Below are 27190 nucleotides of genomic sequence, written 5' to 3'. Positions count from 1 at the left end.
TTATAATCTATAGTCAATAATCTACAGTCAAATTTGCTCACTACAAACCATCTCATTAAACAATATGAAATCCTCATGGGAGGAGGAACTGGGTGAGGAAATATCTGATGAACTATGGGAAGAGGCACTCAAAAAGACACATAGCTCTTCTATTTGCGCTCGACACGGTCTCATTCAATGCAAACTCCTTCATAGGGCCCACTGGACCAAAGCAAGATTATCCAAAATGTACAAGGATGTGAACCCTAATTGTGTACGATGTAATCAGTCTCCTACTAATCATGTACACATGTTTTGGTGTTGCCCATCGCTTGTTGGTTTCTGGAAAGACATCTTTAACACACTCTCAGAATTAAGCAGCACACAGATTGAGCCAGACCCTTTTACTGCACTATTTGGGGTTTCCTTACCCACAATACAATTGACCAAAATGAATAAGGATGTTATTGCCTTTGTCACTTTGTTAGCGAGACGATTAATTTTACTTAGATGGAAATCTTCTGCACCCCCTTCCCATGCTCTTTGGATTAAATCAATTTTGAATTGCATACATTTGGAAAATATTAAACACACACTCAATGGGTCTGTAGACAAATTCTTTGAAATGTGGGCCCCCTTCTTTTCTTATGTTAAATGACTACATTTCCCTGCATATTGGTGATGTAAGAGGCCTGGTATGTGCATACACGACATCTCAGATGTTAAGGACTGTATTATCTGTGCTTGTTGACGTATAACAACTGTATTTAAAAATAAATAAATTATTGTCCTTTTAAAAAAAACATTTTTTTTAGAATTTGTATTTTTTGTATTGTTGTCTTTGATGTGTTGTTTTATATTACTACCAAATAACTTACAAGTGCAATTATTTTGTAAATGCTGGTGTTGAAAATTCAATAAACAAAGTTTAAATTTTTTTGTTGCTGTAGTTCTCTCTTTGAGCTGTTCTTGTCTATTATGTCATGTTTCATGTTTCGTGTGGACCCCAGGAAGAGTAGCTGCTACTTTTGGAACAGCTAATGGGGATCCTAATAAAATAACAACAATTCCAGCCCTTTATGTATTCTGTGATTTACCTAGCAACTCCACTATGCTACTTTCCGTTCACCTTCAACAATAAACAATATCTTGATTGTGAGGTTGAGTTGTTAAAAATAACAGGCATCTGTAACACGCGCCATACACACATTCAACCAAAATAGCAGCGTCTGCTTGCCTAAATGAAAAAGAGGATGTCAATGGTGCAGACTAACTTTAGCAACAGGATGTCACTGTTTCAGTTTCTATGTGTGTGTGTCTGTGAGTGTGTGTGTGTGTTTGTATGCATGTATGAGTATGTCTGTCTGTGCGTGTCTGTGTTTGTGTGTGTGTGTCTGTGTGTGGTGGTAAGCTGTTGCAGCAGCACCCGAGAGAGAAAAACGATGGTTGCGAAAGCTAAGATGTCAACATAGACCAGAAGTTTGTCTCGTGTCTATTTTTAGCAACAGAAAAACGGATGTGATAACGGTTAATCGTGTTAATATTATCGTCTTTCCCCCTATTTTTGAGACCTTATGATTAAATCTTATGTGCACCATTTACCACACCAGGGAGAAAAACAATTTGGTGTTACACACAGGGTATGGAGGCACACAAGGTATGGAGGCACACAGGGTGTGACCAAATTTGTGCTCTGTGCTTCAAATAGGACTACGACAACATTTCACTGACTGAGCACGCTACTTACTGTATGCGGTCGTAAGGGTAGCCTACACTTGAGGCACTTTATGAGTGATAGATATGTCTCCTATATGTGTCTCAAAAAGCACTTCATAACAATGTGGCTATAAAATGTCCTTAATCACTTCAAAGTAGTGCAATACAAGTATACTTTACACAGACAGCCAAGTTCTACAAAAACTCACAAGTTCTCTGATTTATAAATATGATTGGCTGTATTTCATATCTGTGGTTGGCATTTTCATGTAGAATGCAAAATGTATCATATATTACATAAAGTATACCGTCGATAGTTGGTGTAGTGTTTCTGAGCGACATCATGGCTGTGGTTCCATGGTATGAAGACAGCTGGTGGTTGTTTGTTGTTCACTAGAGACTTCCTGGTCGTTTCCTATCAGGGCATAATTTAGAGCTGGGAGATATGGATAAATTATATTATCACAATATTTTTCAAATTTTTGACAGTATGGCGGTTTTTGATAGTATTTTATGTTTTTGAATAATAAATGTTCTAAATATGCTTTCGGAGTATCTCATGACCCTAGGGTGGCAACACATAAATTATAAGTGATTTAAATGTGGCTTTCTCCATTTATACTGTTCAATCCAACTCCAAACAAAAATCATTTTCAGCATTTTCATCAATTGCTGCAGTTCCTGCACTTTTATTATCATTTCCACACTATGCCATGCAGAATGATATGGCAAAAAATCTATGCCTAGTTAATTGGTGAACTGTTGATCATGGAAATATAATGATTATTGTAATTCTATAGCTGGAATATGGTGGGCACTACCTTGAATACATTGTTTGACATGACAATGAATGAATTAGCAAGTGAGGTATTATTGACAGGGTAGGAACCACAGTGTTGGTCAGTGTTTCCAAGTGACCCTAATAAGATGTTACATTACATGTTTTCTTACTTTATGTTGCTAGCTAACTAACCAACATATTCATGCTTCTCCTATTCCTCTCTGTTTAGATACCGTTTCACAAACATGCTTATCTAGGCCTAAACCAGTACTGATACCAGGCAGTATTAGCTACCTAGCTACGTTTGGTCTGTCTCTTAATTGGCTAGCTTGCTTGCTAAATGGACGAACTAGCGATTAGCATTAGCGGCAAAAAAATATATATTTTTAGCAACACCTTGCTAAGAAAAGAGAAACTAACAAGCAGTAGTTTCAGACAGTGAGATACACAAACTAATATTGTAATTATAGAACGCGTGTGGAAAGCAGCATGTCACCAACATTGTTGCATCCATCTGACCAGGCAGAATGAAAGGCAAGAAATTTCTCAGTAACTACGTGGTTGAGCAATTGCTCTCTCCTTGAGTGACAGGGGGCAGGGCTTGGCATGGCTAGCGACATAGAGCAGCATGAGAAGGAGAGAGATTACTCAAGTAGCAAACGAGTAAACTATAAAAACGGACAGAGTTGCGTATCACATTTAACAAACCAAACATTGAAATACCGTTATAGAAAGTAAAGTCAAAATTCAAACCGGTCTGTGAATTAATACCGGTATATAGTATACCGCCCAGCCCTAGCATAAATCAGTGGGGCTCGCGCTTTGTTTATAGTCGTCTGCTGTGTGCGCGAGTGTGTGTCCCCGGCCATTTCCTCTGAAAACACACATCTCTTTATGCTGGTAATACACAGTGTTCTCATGCCTTTGGGTAATTCCTGTAGTAGCTGTTTTTGTTCTCAAGCATGAAGAGAAATGGCAACGTCAATAAATGTATCCATACTGAAGTACCACACTGGATCTTGTAGATAAAGTGCCTGCTTCTTCAAATACCCAATTTGAGATGGAAAACGAACATGTACTGTAGCTGTACACACACACACACACACACACATAAACACACACTCACTCATGCACACATTGATGTGAGTTCACAGAAATACCAATGTGTCTGGATGGAATAAGATCAGGTGTTGCTGGTCACACCTGGGCATCCTCCTGGGCATTCTATGGTAAATTGGTGCCATTAATGCTAGTTAGCGTTAGTTTGACCACCAGAGGGCATATTTGCGAAGTATTTGATAGCCTTCAGTAATGGCTGTACTAGAGAATGCGGACACGCGGGAGACCGGAGTTAAATTCCCCGATGGGGAGGAAGGAGTAGGCTGTCCTTGTAAATAAGAATTTGACTTGCTTAGTTAAATAAAGGTTACACTAAGAGCATAACTTCTCTGCACCATAATTTTCTAATTCTAGTCTAACCAATATCCAAACGGAGATTAAGTGAAAATCAAAATCAAATTGATTTATCAAGACCAGTCCCCATGCTTGTCTCAGAGCAGCGCGAATCGGTGCTGAAATAGTTGTAGGCTTTTGCATCAAATCCTATTGCTTCTAACTTCAAAATGCTCTTTAAATAAATAAGACCTACACCACTTTTAACAGCACATTACTCAACACCAGTGAGACTCGTGTCGCCTACGGTAGGCCTACAGTATATCGAAAAACATAACCTGACTCTCCACCAATAATTACATATAGAGGATTGGAGGATTCTAAATAAAAATAAAAAAGCCATCTCATGGGTCTCCCGGTGGCGGCCGGCACGGATATCGAACCTGCAACTTTAGCAACGCATTTTGCACTGTGGGAACCCCCATCCACTCCGGAGCCCCCATCCACAAAGTATCAAAATACAGAGGTGTTGGTAAAGGTATATTGTCCTGCTAATAGCCTACAATGGGCTATTATAATAATGTACATGGTATCCAGGGCAGAATAACCAAAACATTTCCTTATTAAAGACTATCAGAAAGAATGTTGAATAAGTGAGTCATCGAGCCATGAATGAGTGAGTCACTCAGCTATATGTAGGTGCCTGTCATCAACTTGATAACATATAACGATATTTTTGAGGTTATTTTGAAAGAGAGCGATTGTAATCTGAATAAAGGCCAAAATAATATTTGTAAATGCCAAAACATATTTCTGTTTTTAGAGGGAGAGAAACGCTGGGACAATTGTGCGCCACCCATAAAGGCCAAAATATAGCCCTGCTAATAGCCATAATGATGCTGTACAACGTGACCGTGTGTTTGAAAGAGTATTTTCCAATAAGCAACCATTTGTTTACCTTAATTAGACGGCCTCCCGGGTGGCGCAGTGGTCTAGGGCACTAAATCGCAGTGCTACCTGCGCCACCAGAGTCTCTGGGTTCGCGCCCAGGCTCTGTCGCAGCCGGCCGCAACCGGGAGGTCTGTGGGGTGACGCACAATTGGCATAGCGTCGTCTGGGTTAGGGAGGGTTTGGCCGGTAGGGATATCCTTGTCTCAGTATATAAAATGTATGCACTCTACTGTAAGTCGCTCTGGATAAGAGCGTCTGCTAAAATGTAAATGTAACTTTGTTACAATATTTCTGTAATTCACTGATTTATTCCCATAGTAATTCGTTATGTATCCATAACTAAATAAACATCAGCATTTTGAAAGAGTATTTTTATCATTATTTTATTAACAAAAGCATAAAGATGTTGATGAAGAAATACTGTACTGCTGTTTCGAGTTAGAAATGTAACACTTCAGAATTCTTATGCATCGAATACATTGCAGGTAGGGGGATGTTCACACCTACAGTAGCCGGGCTATAAAGAGTCTATTGTCCTGCTAATCGGGTGTTTGAAAACCTGTTTTCAAAATGCCACCAGCTGTCCATTACTACTGTAATGATGGAAACCCCTCTGTGTTTCTGTCAGGATGGAATGGAAAATATGGTGCTGTACAACGTGATGGTTGGGAGTACAGTACTGGGGCTATTTAGCTAAAGAATACAGTGTCCGGCAAGCACGCAGGAGACCCGGGTTCAATTCCCCGACGGAGTAGGCTGTCCTTGTAAATAAGAATTTGTTCTTAACTGACTTGCCTTGTTAAATAAAGGTTACACTAAGAGCATAACATTTCTACACCCTAATCTAACCAATACCCAAACGGAGATTCAGTGAAAATAAAAAATAGTTACCATGCTTGTCTCAGAGCAGCTCGAAAAGGTGCTGAAATAGTAGGCTATTGCTTCTAACTTCCAATATGCTTTTTAAATAAATAAGACCTACACCACTTTTAACAGCACATTACTCAACACTAGTGAGACTCATGTTATTGGTGGAGAGTCACGTCATATCGAAAAATATGACATGACTCTCCACCAATAATTACATACAGAGGATTGGAGGATATTTTTCTGTGATGCAGTGATATTTATTCCCATAGTAATTCGTTATGGATCCATAACTAAATAAACATCGGCATTTTGAAAGAGTATTTTTATCATTATTTTATTAATGAAGCATAAAGATGCCATTATTAGTTACATTGTTTTAGTTTGAACGTGCAGACTGGCACTAAGTACAGAACAGCAGGAACGTTTCCCTAGTCAGCGCCATTATTAGTGCAAAGCCCCTTAAATATTTTGGAGATCAAAACGAAAAACGAAAAACCTACAGTCATCTCTTGGGTCTCCCAGTCGAGGCCGGCACGGGTATTGAACCAGACTATGTAGCAAAACAGCTTGCACTGTTATACAATGTCTTAGACCGTGGCACCACTCAGGCGCTGTACAACGTGACCGGTTGGGAGTGGGCTACAGTACTACAGTGAGAGCAAAATAATCCTAACAAAATCAAATAAGAAAAACCTTAGTGTAACTACAGTTTTGCTAAGTAATACTGAAGTCGTGCACAATTATCAGTTTCTATTTATGTTTATGTCGCCCATTCAGTTAGAGACACAGTAGGATCCAAAAGCATAATCAGTGCTCTAACTCCCCCTTGCGCTGGTCTGGAGCAATGAAGTGGTGACGCAGGGTATCGTACTTTACCACAAATCACCTCTAAGTCCCACGGTGTAAGATCACAACTTTTAAGGGAGGAACCACTGTACATACACACAAACTATCTAGGTCAAAAAGGGGAGAGGCGTTGTGCCGTGAGATGTTGCTTTATCTGTTTTTTTAAAAAAAACAGGTTTTCTGTTCATTTGAGCAATAATGTGACGCAACGGAGTTCCAATGCGATAATGGCTCTATATAATACTTTACGTTTTCTTGAATTTGTTCTGGATTTGGGGACTGTGAAAAGTCCCCCGGTGGCATGTCTGGTGGAGTAAGTGTGATTGTCAGAGCTGTGTGTAAGTTGACAATGCAAGCAATTTGGGATTTTCAACACATTCATGTTTCTTATTAAAAAAAAAAAAAAAAAGGGGGTGATCGACAGAGAGAGAGAGGGAGACATACACTCGAGATTCTGTACACTCAGTACACTCTTACCTCTTTCAATTTCAACCTGGAGCCTCTCTCTCTCTCTCTCTCTCTCTCTCTTTCATTCTCTCTGTCTGTAAAAAACGCACATGCATGTAAACACACATACAGACACAGAACCAATGTTACCCACACTTAAGACACTCCACACCGTAGCTCCCATGGCTCTTATTAGTTATTATGGCGACGTAATGAGGGTTTATTATACTAAAATGTAATAGTTATTCCAGTGGTTTCAATCTTACGGGCCCCCCACACCCCATTATAAAGAGTTTTCCAGATGTACTGGAATCTGTTGTTTGGTGATGGGGCTGTGTGTCATGCATATTTGACCTGCAGTAATACGTGTGTGGGTGTGTTTTCCCTCTGAAAGTACTGTTTGACTGAACCGTCTCGCAGACGTCTCTCTCTCTTAGTCATTTCTCCACTCAGGGTACATATTCAAACATTGCCTCAGAGTAGGAGTGCTGATCTTGGATCAGTTTTTCCTTTCCGATCATAATGAATACAATTCCATTGACGATGACATACTGTCATTTTGGACCAATGCTAATTGGGTAACTCTTAAACCCAGTATTATAATGCACCACGAATCTTATTAATAGGTGCTTATAAGTGTATTCATTCTGTCACGTTCCTGACCTGTTTTCCTTTGTTTTGTATTCATTTTAGTTGGTCAGGGCGTGAGTTGGGTGGGTTTGTCTATGTTTGTATTTCTATGTGGGGTTTTGTGTTCGGCCTGGTATGATTCTCAATTAGAGACAGGTGTGTATTGTTTGTCTCTAATTGAGAGTCATACAAAGGCAGCCAGGGTTTCACTGGTGTTTTGTGGGTGTTTGTTCCTGTGTCCTCACAGGACAGTTGAAGGTTAGTCACATTTGTTGTTTTGTAGTTTTGTAGTGTCTTGTTTGCTGTTTTCATTAAAAGATGGCTTATTTCCCTCAATCCGCATTTTGGTCCTATCCATGCTCCTCCTCGTTTGAGGAGGAGAACAACATTGACTGCCTTTACAGAAACACCCACCACAACAGGACCAAGCGGATTGAGGAGAGAGAACAAGAACTAAAGCAATGGAGAGAAGAGGAATGGAGTTGGGAGCAAATTTTCAATGGAGAAGGACCCTGGGCTAAGGTGGGAGAGAATCGCCGCTCTCGGGAGGAGAAGAAGGCAGCCACAGCCCAGGAGCGCAGGTATGAGGATACGCGGCTAGCACGGAAGCCCGAGAGGCTCACCCAAAAATTTCTTGGGGGGGGGCTAAAGGGGAGTGTGGCGAAGCCGGGTTGGATACCTGAGCCAACTCCCCGGGCTTGCCGTGGAGTAAGAGGGCGTCGTACTGGTCAGACACCGTGTTATGCGGTGAAGCGCACGGTGTCCCCAGTACGCGTGCTTAGCCCAGTGCGGGCTATTCCACCTTGCCGCACTGGGAGGGCTAGGTTGGGCATCGAGCCGGATGCCATGAAGCTGGCCCAACGTATCTGGCCTCCAGTACGTCTCCTCGGGCCGGCGTACATGGCACCAGCCTTACAGGTGGTGTCCCCGGTTCGCCTGCATAGCCCAGTGCGGGCTATTCCACCTCGCCGCACTGGCAGGGCTACGGGGTCCATTCAACCTGGTAAGGTTGGGGAGGCTCGGTGCTCAAGAGCACGTGTCCTCCTTCACGGTCCGGTATATCCGGCGCCACCTTCCCACCCCAGCTCAGTACCACCAGTGCCTACACCACGCACCAGGCTTCCAGTGCATCTCCAGAGCCCTGTTCCTCTTCCACGTACTCTCCCTATGGTGCGTGTCTCCAGCCCGGTGCCTCCAGTTCCGGCACCACGCACCAAGCCTCCTGTGCGTCTCCAGAGCCCTGGACGCACTGTTCCTTCTCCCCGCACTCGCCCTGAGGTGCGTGCCCTCAGCCCGGTACCTCCAGTTCCGGTACCACGCACCAGGCCTAGAGTGCGCCACGAGAGTCCAGTGTGCCCTGTTCCTGTTCCCCGCACTCGCCCTGAGGTGCGTGCCCTCAGCCCGGTACCTCCAGTTCCGGTACCACGCACCAGGCCTATAGTGCGTCTCAGCCGGCCAGAGTCTGCCGTCTGCCCAGCGGTGCCTGAACGGCCCGTCTGCCCAGCTCCGTCTGAGCCATCTGTCTGCCCAGCGCCGTCTGAGCCATCTGTCTGCCCAGCGCCGTCTGAGCCATCTGTCTGCCCAGCGCCGTCTGAGCCATCTGTCTGCCCAGCGCCGTCTGAGCCATCTGTCTGCCCAGCGCCGTCTGAGCCATCTGTCTGCCCAGCGCCGTCTGAGCCATCTGTCTGCCCAGCGCCGTCTGAGCCATCTGTCTGCCCAGCGCCGTCTGAGCCATCTGTCTGCCCAGCGCCGTCTGAGCCATCTGTCTGCCCAGCGCCGTCTGAGCCATCTGTCTGCCCAGCGCCGTCTGAGCCATCTGTCTGCCCAGCGCCATCTGAGTCAGCCGTCTGCCACGAGCCATTAGAGCCGCCCGTCTGTCCCGAGCCAGTAGAGCCGCCCGTCTGTCCCGAGCCGCTAGAGACGCCCGCCAGTCAGGAGCCGCCAGAGACGCCCGCCAGTCAGGAGCCGCCAGAGACGCCCGCCAGTCAGGAGCCGCCAGAGACGCCCGCCAGTCAGGAGCCGCCAGAGACGCCCGCCAGTCAGGAGCCGCCAGAGACGCCCGCCAGTCAGGAGCCGCCAGAGACGCCCGCCAGTCAGGAGCCGCCAGAGACGCCCGCCAGTCAGGAGCCGCCAGAGACGCCCGCCAGTCAGGAGCCGCCAGAGACGCCCGCCAGTCAGGAGCCGCCAGAGACGCCCGCCAGTCAGGAGCTGCCAGAGTCGCCCGCCAGTCAGGAGTCGCCCGCCAGTCAGGAGTCGCCCGCCAGTCAGGAGCTGCCCGCCAGTCAGGAGCTGCCCGCCAGTCAGGAGCTGCCCGCCAGTCAGGAGCTGCCCGCCAGTCAGGAGCTGCCCGCCAGTCAGGAGCTGCCCGCCAGTCAGGAGCTGCCCGCCAGTCAGGAGCTGCCCGCCAGTCAGGAGCTGCCCGCCAGTCAGGAGCTGCCCGTCAGCCAGGACCTGCCGCCCCTTATCCCGGTGCTGCCCCTTGTCCCGGTGCTGCCCCTTGTCCCGGTGCTGCCCCTTGTCCCGGTGCTGCCCCTTGTCCCGGTGCTGCCCCTTGTCCCGGTGCTGCCCCTTGTCCCGGTGCTGCCCCTTGTCCCGGTGCTGCCCCTTATCCCGGTGCTGCCCCTTATCCCGGTGCTGCCCCTTCATTTAGGTGGGGTTAGTGGGAGGGTGGTCATTGGGAGGGGGATAAAGAAGCGGGGATTGATTATGGTGGGGTGGGGACCTCGTCCACCGCCAGAGCCGCCACCGTGGACAGACGCCCACCCAGACCCTCCCCTAGACTTTGTGCTGGTGCGCCCGGAGTTCGCACCTTAAGGGGGGGGTTCTGTCACGTTCCTGACCTGTTTTCCTTTGTTTTGTATTCATTTTAGTTGGTCAGGGCGTGAGTTGGGTGGGTTTGTCTATGTTTGTATTTCTATGTGGGGTTTTGTGTTCGGCCTGGTATGATTCTCAATTAGAGACAGGTGTGTATTGTTTGTCTCTAATTGAGAGTCATACAAAGGCAGCCAGGGTTTCACTGGTGTTTTGTGGGTGTTTGTTCCTGTGTCCTCACAGGACAGTTGAAGGTTAGTCACATTTGTTGTTTTGTAGTTTTGTAGTGTCTTGTTTGCTGTTTTCATTAAAAGATGGCTTATTTCCCTCAATCCGCATTTTGGTCCTATCCATGCTCCTCCTCGTTTGAGGAGGAGAACAACATTGACTGCCTTTACACATTCATTCTAAACAGGTGGCTCATAGAAAACGATATGGTAAAGAGTTAGGAACAATGTGTACGCCTACTATTCACTACTACTGTATTAATGAACTCCTACTGTTCACCAGGTCATAAATGGCAGTGTAAGTGTTATGAAGGTGACTCATGGACAGTGTTACGGTAAAGAGTGCTGGACATTGTGTAGCTAGCTATACAGATAGTTCACTAAGGTTTCATGATGGAGGATTTCCATTTGTTTTGACAGTGAGCCCCTTAATCCTTACCTGTCCTACCTAGCTGAATGGGGTATACCAGTGTTAGGACACGGGCCCTCTACGGGAAGTATGTGAGTAATGCTGCTGACTAATGTTTGTCATGGCATTCAGAAACCGTGGCACATTTCCATCATATTCCTCCGGCTCCCACCCTGAGGGGAAATGTGTCTCCACCCTTCATTCCTGTCCTTTCTTTCTATCTGCAGTATTTTTAATAACGCATTCCATACAAGGACATAGAAACTGCTCGGAGGAAGAGCAATGGCTCAATCCTTTCGACACCTAAACATGACTTGGTGTAAGTTGAATCAATAAACACATCTACACTGACCCAAAATATATAAGCAACAGGCAACAACTTCATAAATGTTACTGAGTTACAGTTCATATAAGAAAATCAATCAATTGGTCTAATGTCCTAATCTAGGGATTTCAAAGATACCTTAAAAAAAAAGGTAGGGGCGTGGATCAGAAAACCAGCCAGTATCTGGTGTGACCACCATTTTCCTCATGCAGAGCAACACATCTCCTTCGCATAGAGTTGTAATCGGGCTGTTGATTGTAGCCTGTGGATGTTGTCCCGCTCCTCTTCAATGGCTGTGAGAAGTTGCTGGATATTGGCAGGAACTGGAACACACTGTCGCACACGTCGATCCAGAGCATCGTAAACATACTCAATGGGTGACTTGTCTGGTGAGTATGCAGGCCGTGGACTAACTGGGACATTTTCAGGATCTCGTCATGGTACCTCTGTGCATTCAAATTGCCATCGATAAAATGCAATTGGGTTCGTTGTCCGTAGCTTATGCCTGCCCATACCATAATCCTACCGCCACCTTGGGGCACTCTGTTCACAATGTTGACATCAGCAAACCGCTCACTCACACGACCCCATACACGGTATCTGCCATCTGTCCGGGACAGTTGAAACCAGGATTCATCCGTGAAGAGCGCATTTCTCCAGCGTGCCAATGGCCATCGAAGGTGAGCATTTACCCACTAAAGTTGGATATGACGCCGAACTGCAGTCAGGTCAAGACCCTGGTGAGGACAAGGAGCGTACAGATGAGCTTCCCTGAAACTGTTCGTGACAGCTTGTGCAGAAATTCTTCGATTGTGCAAACCCACAGTTTCATCAGCTGTCCGGGTGGCTGGTCTCAGACGATCCCACAGGTGAAGAAGCCAGATGTGGAGGTCCTGTGCTGGCTTACTTACACGTGGTGTAAGGCCGGTTGGATGTACTGCCAAATTATCTAAAACAAGAAATGGTAGAGAAAGAACATTAAATTCTCTGGCAACAGCTCTAGTGGACATACGTGCAGTCAGCATGTCAATTGCACGCTCCCTCAAAACTTTATTAAATAGTACCCGCAAAACACCAGTCTCAACGTCAACAGTGAAGAGGCGACTCCGGGATGCTGGCCTTCTAGGCAGAGTTCCTCTGTCCAGTGTCTGTGTACTTTTCTTTTTATTGGCCAGTCTGAGATATGGCTTTTTCTTTGCAACTCTGCCTATTAGGCCAGCATCCCGGAGTCGCCTCTTCACTGTGGACGTTGAGACTGGTGTTTTGCGGGTACTTTTTAATGAAGCTGCCAGTTGAGAACTTGTGAGGCATCTGTTTCTCAAACTAGACACTCAAATGTACTTGTCCTCTTGCTCAGTTGTGCACCGGGGCCTCCCATTCCTCTTTCTATTCTGGTTAGGGACAGTTTGCGCTGTACTGTGAAGGGAGTAGTACGCAGCGTTGTACGAGATCTGCAGTTTCTTGGCAATTTCTCGCATGGAATAGCCTTCATTTCTCAGAACAAGAATAGACTGACAAGTTTCAGAAGAAAGTTCTTTGCTTCTGGCCATTTTGAGCCTGTAATTGAACCCACAAATGCTGATGCTTAAGATACTCAACTAGTCTAAAGGCCAGTTTTATTTCTTCTTTAATAAGAACAACAGTTTTCACCTATGCTAACATAATTGCAAAATGGTTTTCTAATGATCAATTAGCCTTTTAAAATGATAAACTTGGATTAGCTAACACAACGTGCCATTGGAACACAGGAGTGATGGTTGCTGATAATGGGCCTCTGTACGCCTATGTAGATATTCCATAAAAAATCTGCCATTTCCAGCTACAATAGTCATTTACAACATTAACAATGTCTACAGTGTATTTCTGATCAATTTGATGTTATTTTAAATGGACAAAAAATTAGCTTTCTTTAAAAAACAAGGACATTTCTAAGTGACCCCAAACTTTTGAACGGTAGTGTATGTATGTGAAGTGTTATGTGCCCACTAAACTGCCCACTAAATGTTCATTCAATGACCCGTGACTCAAAATAAGTCAGAAAGATTTCTGGGACGATTGTCGCGGGTCATGACACTGAGTTTGGTTTCATTGTCTCGCACTTTCTGGCTAAATTTTGCCTTGTTCCTGGTAAAAGCTCGATAGAGGTGACAAATGCATGCATATGACTCAAATGCCTTTGCCACACAATGTTCTAATCCCCTCTTCTCCCCCTCACTTCCTTAGTTCTTTCGTTATTTTGTGGCAACCTTGCTTTCTTCACTTTCTCTCTTTCCTCTCCTTTTGCTGAATGCAATTTTGGGACAGTGGCCAAGTCCCTTAGAGCAGGCTGACGTGAATGAAGTATGACTGTTATTCTAAAGTCAGGTACATAATGCACACACATATGGACAAACTCTCAACACACAAACTTTACATACACTGAATCACGTTATCCGACAATGAATGGCCTGTTGTAAGGACTGGACATGCTGTGTAGATACTCTCTTACACTTGATAATCAGCCCATGTTTTGTTTTGATCTAAGCTAGTTGTTCATTGCCCTGAATCATATAAATACTTGAACGGAGACCAGGTGTGGGATAGGGTTATGGTTGTTGCTATGGTGTGTGTGTGTGTGTGTGTGTGTGTGTGTGTGTGTGTGTGTGTGTGTGTGTGTGTGTGTGTGTGTGTGTGTGTGTGTGTGTGTGTGTGTGTGTGTGTGTGTGTGTGTGTGTGTGTGTGTGTGTGTGTGTGTGTGTGTGTGTGTGTGTGTGTGTGTGTGTGTGTGAGCATACCATCATTGGTATGTTTTCATCACACAAGTCTAGACTATTCCATGGGGTCAGTCATCCCTTTTCAAGTGTGGCACGGTACGGACATCAGCATGGGGGCCTTGACTGGGCAGTGACAAGAAACAACACAAAAGAATGAGAGAGAAAAAGAGAGGACAGCAAAAGAGAGCATGAGAGTCATGGCAGGGTTTTCTATTTGGGGGATTTTGTCCCAATAGCAGGGACAGTCCGGAGACCAATTGACGAAGTTCAGTCTGGCGCTTAGAATGCAGCATCTCAGCTTCGGTTCATTCCTAGTTTACCCATTCTCCAATCTGATTGTCCAATCTAACAAAGAAAGCCTTGGCTCTTCATCACTAATAATCTCCCTCTTTCTTTTTCCTCCTCTCTTCCTCCCTCCCTCTCTCCATAGTGGATGGGCTAATCCCTCGCGAGGCTTCGTCACCACTCCGGCCGGTGCGGCCCATGGACCTGCGTACCCACGGGCTGGTGCGACCCGGGCTGGAATCAGCCATGCTGGCCCCCCACCTCCCCCCATTCCTGGGGGCCTTCTCAGCCCGGCACTGTGCCAAGTACTCCCAGCAGCACCTGCCACAGCACATCCAGGTGAGCATCCCTCCATAGAGATGGATAGAGAGCACACTTCCAACATAGCCTGCTTTAAAATGTAAATAGCCCTCAACTGCGCTGCCCAAGCCGCCACAAAATAAATCAATGGAAAAGATAGGTGTGCCCTCTTTCCATATAATCCCTCTTTTTCCATTGACTGATATCACTTCCTAAATATAGTCTTCACTGCACCCGAATGAACGGGAATGTTAATGGTCTCGTTTCAGTACGAGTATGACAGGGAGCAGAGTCGGCAGGAGAAAGAGCAGGAGAAGAGGCAGGAGCTGCAGCAGCTGATGCACAAGGATAAGAGCGAGCAGAGTAAGTTACAGCGCCCCATAGCCGCGTGGAGGAAAAAGGGCATGCAATTAGAAATGAGTGTAAAGTTATCAGTATGTTATGTATAAGGATCGCTTACAGTTCCATGTAAACTATGATGACCGCGAATGTCTTTTTAGAAACGCAATGTATGATGACAGCAATGCGATCTTGTAGGTAGTTTAGGTGTGTGTGCGCATGGTTTTCGGTTGTTTATTTTTGAGGCCCCAATATGATCCTCAGAATGTTGTTGTCTGTAACAGAGGGAGTTCCTTAAGATTAGTCACAGTCTATTTTCACATGAAACCTAAATCAAAAAAAGGAAGCAAGTCACTTAATAATTGTAAATGTTATGTTGTTTGTTTTCACTTTCGGGAAGGAAGTGCCTACTGAAGAATGCGACCTAGCAATCTGTCAATCACCAAATTCCTAAGAACCTGCCCTTCAAAGTTCAGCTTCAATAACTTGTCCTTGAATAACTTGCATTATCCAAGTCATAGCTGTCAGACATTTGTCTGACTAGTAATTACAAGGGAAATGCCTAGCATCTTTCCTCGTTTTCGAATGTTGAAATCTTAGGTAGGCACATTGAATACTCAGTTTAGTAGATTATAGATATTTGACTCATAGTGAAACTGCTTGTCAGTTATTGTACAACACAGATAAAATCGGTATATTGGAATATATTGTTTGTATCCCTACGCTAACACCAATAGATTAAGATTCAGTCAGTTTAGAATGCTGCACCTAGCTTTGGTTAATTTCCAGGTTCTTGTCTCTGATTGGGTGACTCTGTTGACGGACAGGTGCTGTGGCCAGTCCCCTGGTGAAACAGAAACTCAGAAGCCAAATCCTGAAGAGGAAGGAGCAGGCCTCCCTGGAGAGGACCGCCTCCAACCTCTTCAGCAGCACCACGCCCAGGGGTTACAGGTGAGAGACAACCCAGTAAAGACTTTGATTAAAGTTTCTACAGAAATGTTGTTGTCTTGTTGCATTCGACTTTAAAAAAAATGTCCACTCATGAAAATACACTGTTATTAGACTCCCGTGGCTTTGGTGGGATTACCATCTTGTTCTTTTCACCTTTCCAATCTTCTCCCACAAATTATCCTCAAAAGAGATGGAAGTAAGGAAGATTTACCTCTAAGACAATTTGGATAAGCCCGAGTGACTCATTAGATTAGGTGATAGGTTACATAAGCCTAACTGACTGACTCGCTAACTTCTATCTATGGTTGTGCCACAGGGGAAGCATTATTTCACAATACAATTCTTTACTGGCCATTTTCATCTAAATTATTGTTGTGAGGTCATCAGTACATACACAAAATTGATACAGCACAATACAACAAACACTTAACAATGATTGTTCATGGTTTTGGTGGATGACTCTCAACTGGCTGTGTTAATTGTATAGGGAATTGGCCCCAGATCCTGACATGACCCCAAAGCCTCACATGGTGACCCCTGATGTCCATCATCCACTATGTGACCAACGCAAGGACATGCCCCTCAGAAGAACAGGTGAGTCATTTTTTTAATGTAGTTTGTACTTTCTTTGTAGAGAGATTTGTACTTTGTACAGCACAGTTAGAACAAGATTCTTTCCTGTTCTCACTATGGTGTCATGAGGTGACGTAAACAAAATGCAGTTGACTCCTGACAATGGTTTGGGGTCTGCCATCAATGACGACCTAAACTGGAGCACAGGAGTGCTGACCTAAGATCAGTTTTGCCTTTTAGTACATCATGAATAAGATCACATGGACAGGGGGGGGGACCTGATCCTAGCACTCATATACTCACTTTATGAATACCGGCCCAGGTTTCCAGAGCAAATGAAGGTACTACATCCCTTTTGACACGGAGTAGGTAACGCTTGAGAAGGCAATACAGATTCATTTTAAAGGGAGCCATATTACATTTCTTCCATTTGTAGTTGTTGGGTGAGTTATGCAGTTAGATACATGTTAACACACATATACCAAACACTGATGTAGAGAGAGGCAAAGACACAGAAAGAGACAGAGACAAAGTGGGAGTCACCAAGCCTACAAGGAAGGAAAAATAACACCGTAGAGAGAGAGAGAGAGAGAGAGAGAGAGAGAGAGAGAGAGAGAGAGAGAGAAAGAGAGAGAGAGAGAGAGAGAGAGAGAGAGCTTGAGACTGTGAAAGAAAGACCAAAAGCTATTACGTAACTAAAGTATGTGTAAAATGAACCACGTGTGAGAATGTCAGACATGTCTGTCTGACTGGGCGTGCGAACGACGTGCAGACATAGAGGTGAATAGAGGCCAAAGATCTTTTTTATTTATTTTATTTCACCTTTATTTAACCAGGTAGGCAAATTGAGAACACGTTCTCATTTACAATTGCGACCTGGCCAAGATAAAGCAAAGCAGTTCGACACATACAACAACACATAGTTACACATGGAGTAAAACAAACATACAGTCAATAATACAGTGAAAAATAAGTCTATATACAATATGAGCAAGTGAGGTGAGATAAGGGAGGTGAAGGCAAACAAAATATATATATAAATAAAAATATAAAAGGCCATGGTGGCGAAGTAAATACAATATAGCAAGTAAAAACAAGTAAAAAAAGTAGAGATAGTAGAGATAGAAAAAAGTAGAGATAGAAATAATGGGGTGCAAAGGAGCAAAATAAATAAATAAATAAATACAGTAGGTAAAGGGGTAGATTGTTTGGGCTAAATTATAGATGGGCTATGTACAGGTGCAGTAATCTATGAGCTGCTCTGACAGCTGGTGCTTAAAGCTAGTGAGGGAGATAAGTGTTTCCAGTTTCAGAGATTTTTGTAGTTCGTTCCAGTCATTGGCAGCAGAGAACTGGAAGGAGAGGCGGCCAAAGGAAGAATTGGTTTTGGGGGTGACCAGAGAGATATACCTGCTGGAGCGCGTGCTACAGGTAGGTGCTGCTATGGTGACCAGCGAGCTGAGATAAGGGGGGACTTTACCTAGCAGGGTCTTGTAGATGACCTGGAGCCAGTGGGTTTGACGACGAGTATGAAGCGAGGGCCAGCCAACGAGAGTGTACAGGTCGCAGTGGTGGGTAGTATATGGGGCTTTGGTGACAAAACGGATGGCACTGTGATAGACTGCATCCAATTTATTGAGTAGGGTTTTGGAGGCTATTTTGTAAATGACATCACCGAAGTCGAGGATTGGTAGGATGGTCAGTTTTACAAGGGTATGTTTGGCAGCATGAGTGAAGGATGCTTTGTTGCGGAATAGGAAGCCAATTCTAGATTTAACTTTGGATTGGAGATGTTTGATGTGAGTCTGGAAGGAGAGTTTACAGTCTAACCAGACACCTAGGTATTTGTAGTTGTCCACATATTCTAAGTCAGAGCCGTCCAGAGTAGTGTTGTTGGACAGGCGGGCAGGTGCAGGCAGCGATCGGTTGAAGAGCATGCATTTAGTTTTACTTGTATTTAAGAGCAAATGGAGGCCACGGAAGGAGAGTTGTATGGCATTGAAGCTCGTCTAAAGGGTTGTTAACATAGTGTCAAAAGAAGGGCCAGAAGTATACAGAATAGTGTCGTCTGCGTAGAGATGGATCAGAGAATCACCAGCAGCAAGAGCGACATCATTGATGTATACAGAGAAGAGAGTCGGTCCAAGAATTGAACCCTGTGGCACCCCCATAGAGACTGCCAGAGGCCCGGACAACAGACCCTCCGATTTGACACACTGAACTCGATCAGAGAAGTAGTTGGTAAACCAGGCGAGGCAATCATTAGAGAAACCAAGGCTGTCGAGTCTGCCGATGAGGATGTGGTGATTGACAGAGTCAAAAGCCTTGGCCAGGTCAATGAATACGGCTGCACAGTATTGTTTCCTATCGATGGCGGTTAAGATATCGTTTATGACCTTGAGCGTGGCTGATTCGAAATGGTCGGTAATCTGTTTGTTGACTTGGCTTTCGAAGACCTTAGAAAGGCAGGGTAGGATAGAAATAGGTCTGTAGCTGTTAGGGTCAAGAGTGTCCCCCCCTTTGAAGAGGGGGATAACCGCAGCTGCTTTCCAATCTTTGGGAATCTCAGACGACACGAAAGAGAGGTTGAAAAGGCTAGTAATAGGGGTGGCAACAATTTCAGCAGATAGTTTTAGAAAGAAAGGGTCCAGATTATCTAGCCCGGCTGATTTGTAAGGGTCCAGATTTTGCAGCTCTTTCAGAACATCAGCTGACTGTATTTGGGAGAAAGAGAAATGGGGAAGGCTTGGGCGAGTAGCAGAGGGGAGGGCAGTGCTGTTGACCGGGGTAGGGGCAGCCAGGTGGAAAGCATGGCCAGCCGTAGAAAAATGCTTATTGAAATTCTCAATTATAGTGGATTTGTCGGTGGTGACAGTGTTTCCTATCTTCAGTGCAGTTGGAAGCTGGGAGGAGGTGTTCTTATTCTCCATGGACTTTACAGTGTCCCAAAACTTTTTTGAATTTGTGTTGCAGGAAGCAAATTTCTGCTTGAAAAAGCTAGCCTTGGCTTTTCTAACTGCCTGTGTATATTGGTTTCTAGCTTCCCTGAAAAGTTGCAATCACAGGGGCTGTTCGATGCTAATGCAGAACGCCATAGGATGTTTTTCTGTTGGTTAAGGGCAGTCAGGTCAGGAGAGAACCAAGGGCTATATCTGTTCCTGGTTCTAAATTTCTTGAATGGGGCATGCTTATTCAAGATGGTGAGGAAGGCATTTTTTAAAAATATCCAGGCATCCTCTACTGACGGGATGAGATCAATATCCTTCCAGGATACATCGGCCAGGTCGATCAGAAAGGCCTGCTCGCTGAAGTGTTTCAGGGAGCGTTTGATAGTGATGAGTGGAGGTCGTTTGACCGCTGACCCATTACGGATGCAGGCAATGAGGCAGTGATCGCTGAGATCTTGGTTGAAAACAGCAGAGGTGTATTTGGAGGGCAAGTTGGTTAGGATGATATCTATGAGGGTGCCCGTGTTTACGGAATTGGGGTGGTACCTGGTAGGTTCATTGATAATTTGTGTGAGATTGAGGGCATCAAGCTTAGATTGTAGGATGGCTGGGGTGTTAAGCATGTTCCAATTTAGGTCGCCTAGCAGCACGAGCTCTGAAGATAGATGGGGGGCAATCAGTTTACATATGGTGTCCAGAGCACAGCTGGGGGCAGAGGGTGGTCTATAGCAGGCGGCAACGGTGAGAGACTTGTTTTTAGAGAGGTGGATTTTTAAAAGTAGAAGTTCAAATTGTTTGGGAACAGACCTGGATAGTAAAACAGAACTCTGCAGGCAATCTTTGCAGTAGATTGCAACACCGCCCCCTTTGGCCGTTCTATCTTGTCTGAAAATCTTGTAGTTGGGGATGAAAATGTCAGAATTTTTGGTGGTCTTTCTAAGCCAGGATTCAGACACGGCTAAAACATCCGGGTTGGCAGAGTGAGCTAAAGCAGTGAACAAAACAAACTTAGGGAGGAGGCTTCTAATGTTAACATGCATGAAACCAAGGCTATTACGGTTACAGAAGTCATCAAAAGAGAGCGCCTGGGGAATAGGAGTGGAGCTAGGTACTGCAGGGCCTGGATTCACCTCTACATCACCAGAGGAACAGAGGAGGAGTAGGATAAGGGTACGGCTAAAAGCTATGAGAATTGGTCGTCTAGAGCATCTAGAACAGAGAGTAAAAGGACGTTTCTGGGGGCGATAAAATAGCTTCAAGGAATAATGTACAGACAAAGGTATGGTAGGATGTGAATACAGTGGAGGTAAACCTAGGTATTGAGTGATGATGAGAGAGATATTGTCTCTAGAAACATCATTGAAACCAGGTGATGTCATCGCATATGTGGGTGGTGGAAATGAAAGGTTGGATATGGTATAGTGAGCAGGGCTAGAGGCCCTACAGTGAAATAAGCCAATAAACACTAACCAGAACAGCAGTGGACAAGGCATATTTACATTAAGGAGAGGCATGCTTAATCGAGTGATCAATAAGGGTCCAGTGAGTAGAGGTTGGTTGGGGTCACGGCGATCCAGACAGCTGGCCGGGTAGATGGCTATCGGTAGCAAGATAGCATAGGATGGAGGTCTATTTTTAGACACCTCGTGCGTTTCCGTCGGTAGATTAGTGGGGTTCCGTGTCTTGTAGAGGGGATCAATCCAATTGGCAAAATAGATATAGTGACCCAAGAAAAAAAAGAAAAAAAGATAGTCCTCAATGCCATGGTCACAGAATTTAACAATTGCAAAGGTGTGGCCTCTTTCCATTATATGCATAAGTACTACTAAGGAGTGGTCCCTACTAAACTATGTCACCTGGAGGACTATTGCAATGCCATTATTTACCTGTGTTACCCTAGCAGCATTGGCCATTTGCGGCTACACACCCCTCTGTCTCTGTATTAAAATCCGACAACAATACCATACTGTCATGGGTGTCTTTTGTCTGTGCTAAGCCGCTCGCTGATTGATCGTTCGGTTAGGCCTATTGTGGCCATTGCCAAAGTAAACATGAAACCTTTGGCACTGCTGTCAACTCTTTTGTTATTTGTTCAGCTGCGGTGTAGAAGAGCCTTTGGGTTTTGTTATGTAAAAGGCATTGCTTTATGATGACATAGCACGTTATGGATTTGTAGCCATTTGTAGTTTAATACTGTTGGGGTCTGTTATAGAACGGCGAAGGTGCATAAATATGGAGGAATTCAGATATTCAGCACAATCGACTTTTTCGTTTTTTTTTTTTAAATTGACGCCATCTTGGAGCTAGAATTGAGATCATGCCGATACAAAAAAAAGAGTAACAGAGAGCAATGTACAATACAGCGAACTTAGCAAACAAAGCATTTCTGGTAAGTACACTGGGGCCGCCATCTTTATGCACTTTCGCCATTGTCTTGGATTGGTCAAACTCCAAAAATCTACATTCTATGTTGTGTGTGTGTGTTTGCATGTACGTGTGTGTGCGTGAATTAATGCGTGTGTGTGTGTTTGTGTGCGTCCGCGCATGTTTGCTCGTGTGTGTGTGGGTTCAGCCTCGGAGCCCATCCTGAAGGTGAAGAGTAAACTGAAGAAGCACATCAACTCCAGACAGAACCCTCTCCAACGCAAAACCAGCGCTCCCCCTACTGTCAAGCACAGAACGCCGGACACTCTGGGTAACGTAGTCCTTCCTGCCTCGTTGTGTCCACCGTCTATCAAACCAACCTCTATCTCTTCCTGGTGCTGTAGCCACAGTGTCTGAGCACTTTGGCCTCGGCCTAACACTAACATACCTGGGTCGTATTCATTAGTGCACAAAGTAGATTATTTTATTTTATTTCAGCGGTAAATGTTAACAAGCATTTCCTATTGGACAATTTCAGTGAGTTTACATCCCTTTGGTGCCAAATGAATACGGCCAGGGTCTTGATGATGAAGTGATTAGTTGAATCAGGTGTGTTAGTGCTGGGCGGACTAGTGTTTGTGTACCGCCACTAACACACACACACACACAAATCTGTTATCCAATATGTCAGTATCTCTTTAGCTGATTGGCTATCCCTCCTTTCCATCCTGCAGACTATTCCCCCAGCAGCAGTAGCACTCCAGTGTCGGGGTGCAGCTCGCCCAATGACAGCCTCCTCTCGGATAGCCCACTTACTACCGGACTGGCCCACGAGGTGAGCCCTTCTCAACCCCCCTCCTCCCTCCGCCCCTCTCTCCTTCAACCCCACTGTACTCCCAAGTACAGTGTAAGTATATTGTAACAATGAGTAATTACAATACTGGTCACTATAAGAATAATTTCACAGTAAAAATGATCACTCTAATGTTAAGTGTGAGCCAGTTTATGTATACAATATGTTATTGTAATTTTTTGTTGTTGTTGGGGGGGGGTAGTTTTTGGTTAAAAGACTGTAAAATGACCTGGAATTCAGCTGAAACTGATTTTAATTCATGAAATCTGTTCCAAAGTATTCGCATGAATAAAAAAAGAGACATAAGTGATCGTATCTCGATGTAATCAAGATATGAAATAATTGTTATTTTCAAATACAATTTATTTTTGGGCTTAGTTGTGGTCAATTTGCAGTGTACAAATTATTATAATTATGTTCCGGCCCCATGACCATCCGCTCCAACAAAAATTGGCCCGCGACTGAATCTAGTTACCTAGCCCTGCAGTATAGTATGTGCCTGTTCTGCTCAACTCCCCTTCTATCCAACAAGCATCAACAGAATTAACACCTCCATACTTTATTGAGCCATTTCGTACCACACACAATGTCACATTCACTACCATATTAGAACACACACTAGATACAGTATCAAGAGCATAGTTGCTTCAGAATCTCAGTGTAGGAACAACATGAGTGTCAGGGCCAGAATAGGTTATGGATTCCCACGAAGTTTAGTGAGGTGTGTGTGTTCAGGTTTAAAATAACTTTTATTAACTTTAAATGGTGTTCAACATGTTTCCTCCCATGGAATTGTATTCCTTTACTATAACAGATATGTAATGGGCATCAAAGATATGTCATATCCTTGAAGACTGTCCATTTCAAATAAAGAGCACGTGGGAATGTTTTAATTGAATAAGGGCTGATCGAATAACATGGCAGTACAGTTGTCCATCTGTTTGTTCCTGATCTCAGATTCTCTCTCTCGCTCTCGCTCTCTCTCTCTCTCTCTCTCTCCCCCTCTCTCTCTCTCTCCCCCTCTCTCTCTCTCTCCCCCCCCCCTCTCTCTCTCTCTCTCTCCCCCCCTCTCTCTCTCTTCAATAGGCCGGTTTAAAACATTTGGCCACCCGACTGTACTGTACCATGACACATTACACATTAACATTGGATTAATGTTCAAATGACATGCCCTTTTCAGTTTCCCAAGAACATGTTGTAAAATGATTTTTCATCACTCAGATTTCAGCAATCTGACGTTTTCTCTAAAATATACTACACACAGCAAATTCTTCAGTGTTAAAGCAACTCTAAAAGTGTGGACCTGTATAGACACTGGAGCAGTGTTAAATTAACACACTGCCTAGTGTAAAGACTTATTTGCATAGTTCCCATAGTGCCTTGCCTTTCGAGTGAATTGTAGAGTTACTACCCATGACTGTATTTGTTAGTGACAGAGACATGGTTGTTGCATTCATCCATTTTCAGTCCTGTAGAGTTCCCCATGTGAGATCCGAAGCGAATATGTTAACATTAAAATTACATTCTTTAACCCAATACAAAATGTACAGTATTTCATAAGGCCTTATTTTGAGGGCCTAGTTTTACCCTAATACAGTGGCCTGAAACTCATTGTATACAGGCCACAACAGGTCTGTATACCATTATGCTGGCGTGCAAAGTGATGTGTAATTCCTATTGGAATCCAGCCAGAGTGGGGATATCCAACCTTTGGAATGACCTGCAACGAGGGCTGTTACAGTCATGGAATTTTGGATGATGGTTATTGGCCAGCCAAATGACTGCGGTCACCATAAGAAACGTTTGAATAAAAAAATATGAAAATAAATTGAAGACACACATTTTCACCTCTCCTCCGCACCTGGCTGCATGTGCTGCCATAGAAATAGAATGAATAGAACGGGCATCCCCATTTCAAGTCTATGATGGCATAATGGGTGGACTGGTGGCTATTGCGAGTGTACCCATAGAAGCAAAGCAGGAAGTGTTGCATGAGCCACATCAGTTAACATAATTTGAATGAACATTCTACATTACCAAGGAAATTATTGCATCACAATACCAGGCAACCATTGCGGTTGTACCCATGAGTTTACCAGTGAAATTGACAGAGTTAGAGGTTCCAAGTACGTTATATTCATTCTATTTCTATGTGTGCTGCTGCTGCAGGGAGGGGGTGTTGCCTAGGCAACCGGAGTGTCTTTTGCTATAACACCTTGCTTGTTTCAGCAAGGAGCAACAAAGTTTCAGCACGTTTTTAAGAGTCCATGTTACCGCGGAAACGGACTCAACCACACGAAGGCCGGTTATGACTGTTAATTTATTTGTATTATAGTTTACACAGGTTACACAGTTATACGGTAATTGTGCCAGCCCCTGTGCCAGCCCCAATCTACATTCAGAATAACTACAAGGGTTGGGAAAACTATGATATGAAACTACCTAAAGCAACTAAACTGGAACAACCATCTCAGTAACAAATGCAATATGTCCAAGTAACATATTGAAAAAGTTTAGAAAATGTATGTAATTTATATTTAAGTAGCATAAGATTAATTTATCAATGTACATACAAAAACATAGATATTGAAACAAACCATTCTAAAAATCAACCTGCCATAGAGCATGCTGGGAAATATGATAATGATGGGCGTGGTTTTGGTTCAACTGTAGTATTAACACTAGGGTTGTTTTACACCAATGAGTGTTAATTAAACACTTACAGTGAAAAATCAACATTAATTAACACTGGCCAATTTGCTGTACAGTAATGAAACTTTCAAGCTATTCTAACAGACATTGAATCCCGGAGGACTGAAGTTTGATACCCCAGCAGTTAGTAATTGAGTACATACTACTTAACTGAATCAAGTTCCAATGACTATAGTTGTTTGAGTCAACGCCAATTTATTTAAATTGAATGAAATGAAATTGTATTTGACACATGAGCCGAATGCAATGGGTGTAGACTTTACCGCGAAATGCTTGCTTACGAGCCCTTCCCAACAATGCAGAGCTAAAACATGATAATACAAATAAATATAGTAACACGAGGAATAAAATACACAAGAATGGAGCTCTATACAGGGAGTACCAGTACCAGATCAATGTGGAGCTCTATACAGCGAGTACCAGTACCAGATCAATGTGGAGCTCTATACAGGGAGTACCAGTACCAGATCAATGTGGAGCTCTATACAGGGAGTACCAGTACCAGATCAATGTGGAGCTCTATACAGGGAGTACCAGTACCAGATCAATGTGGAGCTCTATACAGGGAGTACCAGTACCAGATCAATGTGGAGCTCTATACAGGGAGTACCAGTACCAGATCAATGTGGAGCTCTATACAGCGAGTACCAGTACCAGATCAATGTGGAGCTCTATACAGGGAGTACCAGTACCAGATCAATGTGGAGCTCTATACAGGGAGTACCAGTACCAGATCAATGTGCAGCGGTGCAAGCTATTATAGATATGTACATGAAGGCAGGCGAGTTTGGCAGTTATGTTTTACAGTGTGCGTGACCTATTGTGTCCCCTCCCTCCCTCCCTCAGGCTCAGAGGTTGCTGCTCCAGGATGGTACACTGGCCCACTTCTCCTTGCCCTGCTCCACCGCCCTGCCCACCAACAGCGCCAGGCTGCCCGCCCAGGGTGACAGGGAGTCGGGTGGCCATCAGAGGGTGGCCAGGGTACTGCCCCAGGTCTACCTGCCCATGGAGGGCCTCAGTGCTGCCCAGCTGGCCCACCAACACCTCCAGCCCCTGCTCATCCTGGAGCCCTCAGTGCTGCTGCACACACAGCTAGTCACTGGTGAGAAACACACACGGATATAAACACACACGGATATAAACACACACACACACACACACACACACACACACACACACACACACACACACACACACACACACACACACACACACACACACACACACACACACAAGCAAGCACATACACAGTCACACCCACTCATAGGGTACATATATTGTGCACTGAGTGTACAAAACATTAGGTTCTCTTTCCATGACATAGACTGACCAGGTGAATGCAATGAATCCAGGTGAAAGCTATGTCACTTAAATGCACTTCATTCAGTGTAGACAGGTTAAAGAAAGATTTTTAATGCTTCAGACAATTGAGACAGGGATTGTGTATGTGTGCCATTCACAGTTTGAATGGGCAAGACAAAAGATTTAAGTGCCTTTGAACGGGGTATGGTAGTAGGTGCCAGGCGCACCGGTTTGAGTGTGTCATGAACTGCAACGCACGCTCAACAGTTTCTCAAGTGTATCAAGAATGGTCCACCACCCAAAGGACATCCAGCCAACTTGACATGACTGTGTGAAGCATTAGCGCCAACATGGGCCAGCATCCCTGTGGATCGCTTTCGACACCTTGTAGAGTCTATGCCCAAGATGAATTGAGGCTGTTCTGAG

At 44.5% G+C, this 27190-nt stretch overlaps 1 protein-coding gene across 1 annotated transcript in view; it reads left to right on the top strand.

Annotated features, from left to right (window-relative positions):
* The window catches only part of LOC129841220 (histone deacetylase 7-like), a 100821-nt gene that overhangs the window by 25979 nt on the left and 47652 nt on the right, over nucleotides 1-27190 (top strand). The window contains exons 3-9 of the mRNA XM_055909385.1: nucleotides 14568-14761; nucleotides 14992-15085; nucleotides 15889-16012; nucleotides 16500-16606; nucleotides 22106-22228; nucleotides 22632-22732; nucleotides 26309-26564. Of these exons, the coding sequence (XP_055765360.1) occupies nucleotides 14621-14761; nucleotides 14992-15085; nucleotides 15889-16012; nucleotides 16500-16606; nucleotides 22106-22228; nucleotides 22632-22732; nucleotides 26309-26564 (946 nt within the window). The 5' untranslated portion in view covers nucleotides 14568-14620. The remainder of the gene's footprint in view (nucleotides 1-14567; nucleotides 14762-14991; nucleotides 15086-15888; nucleotides 16013-16499; nucleotides 16607-22105; nucleotides 22229-22631; nucleotides 22733-26308; nucleotides 26565-27190) is intronic.

Source organism: Salvelinus fontinalis, chromosome 3 (assembly GCF_029448725.1).
Source record: "Salvelinus fontinalis isolate EN_2023a chromosome 3, ASM2944872v1, whole genome shotgun sequence".
Taxonomy (NCBI): domain Eukaryota; kingdom Metazoa; phylum Chordata; class Actinopteri; order Salmoniformes; family Salmonidae; genus Salvelinus; species Salvelinus fontinalis.
This window is presented reverse-complemented; position numbering and strand designations above follow the sequence as displayed.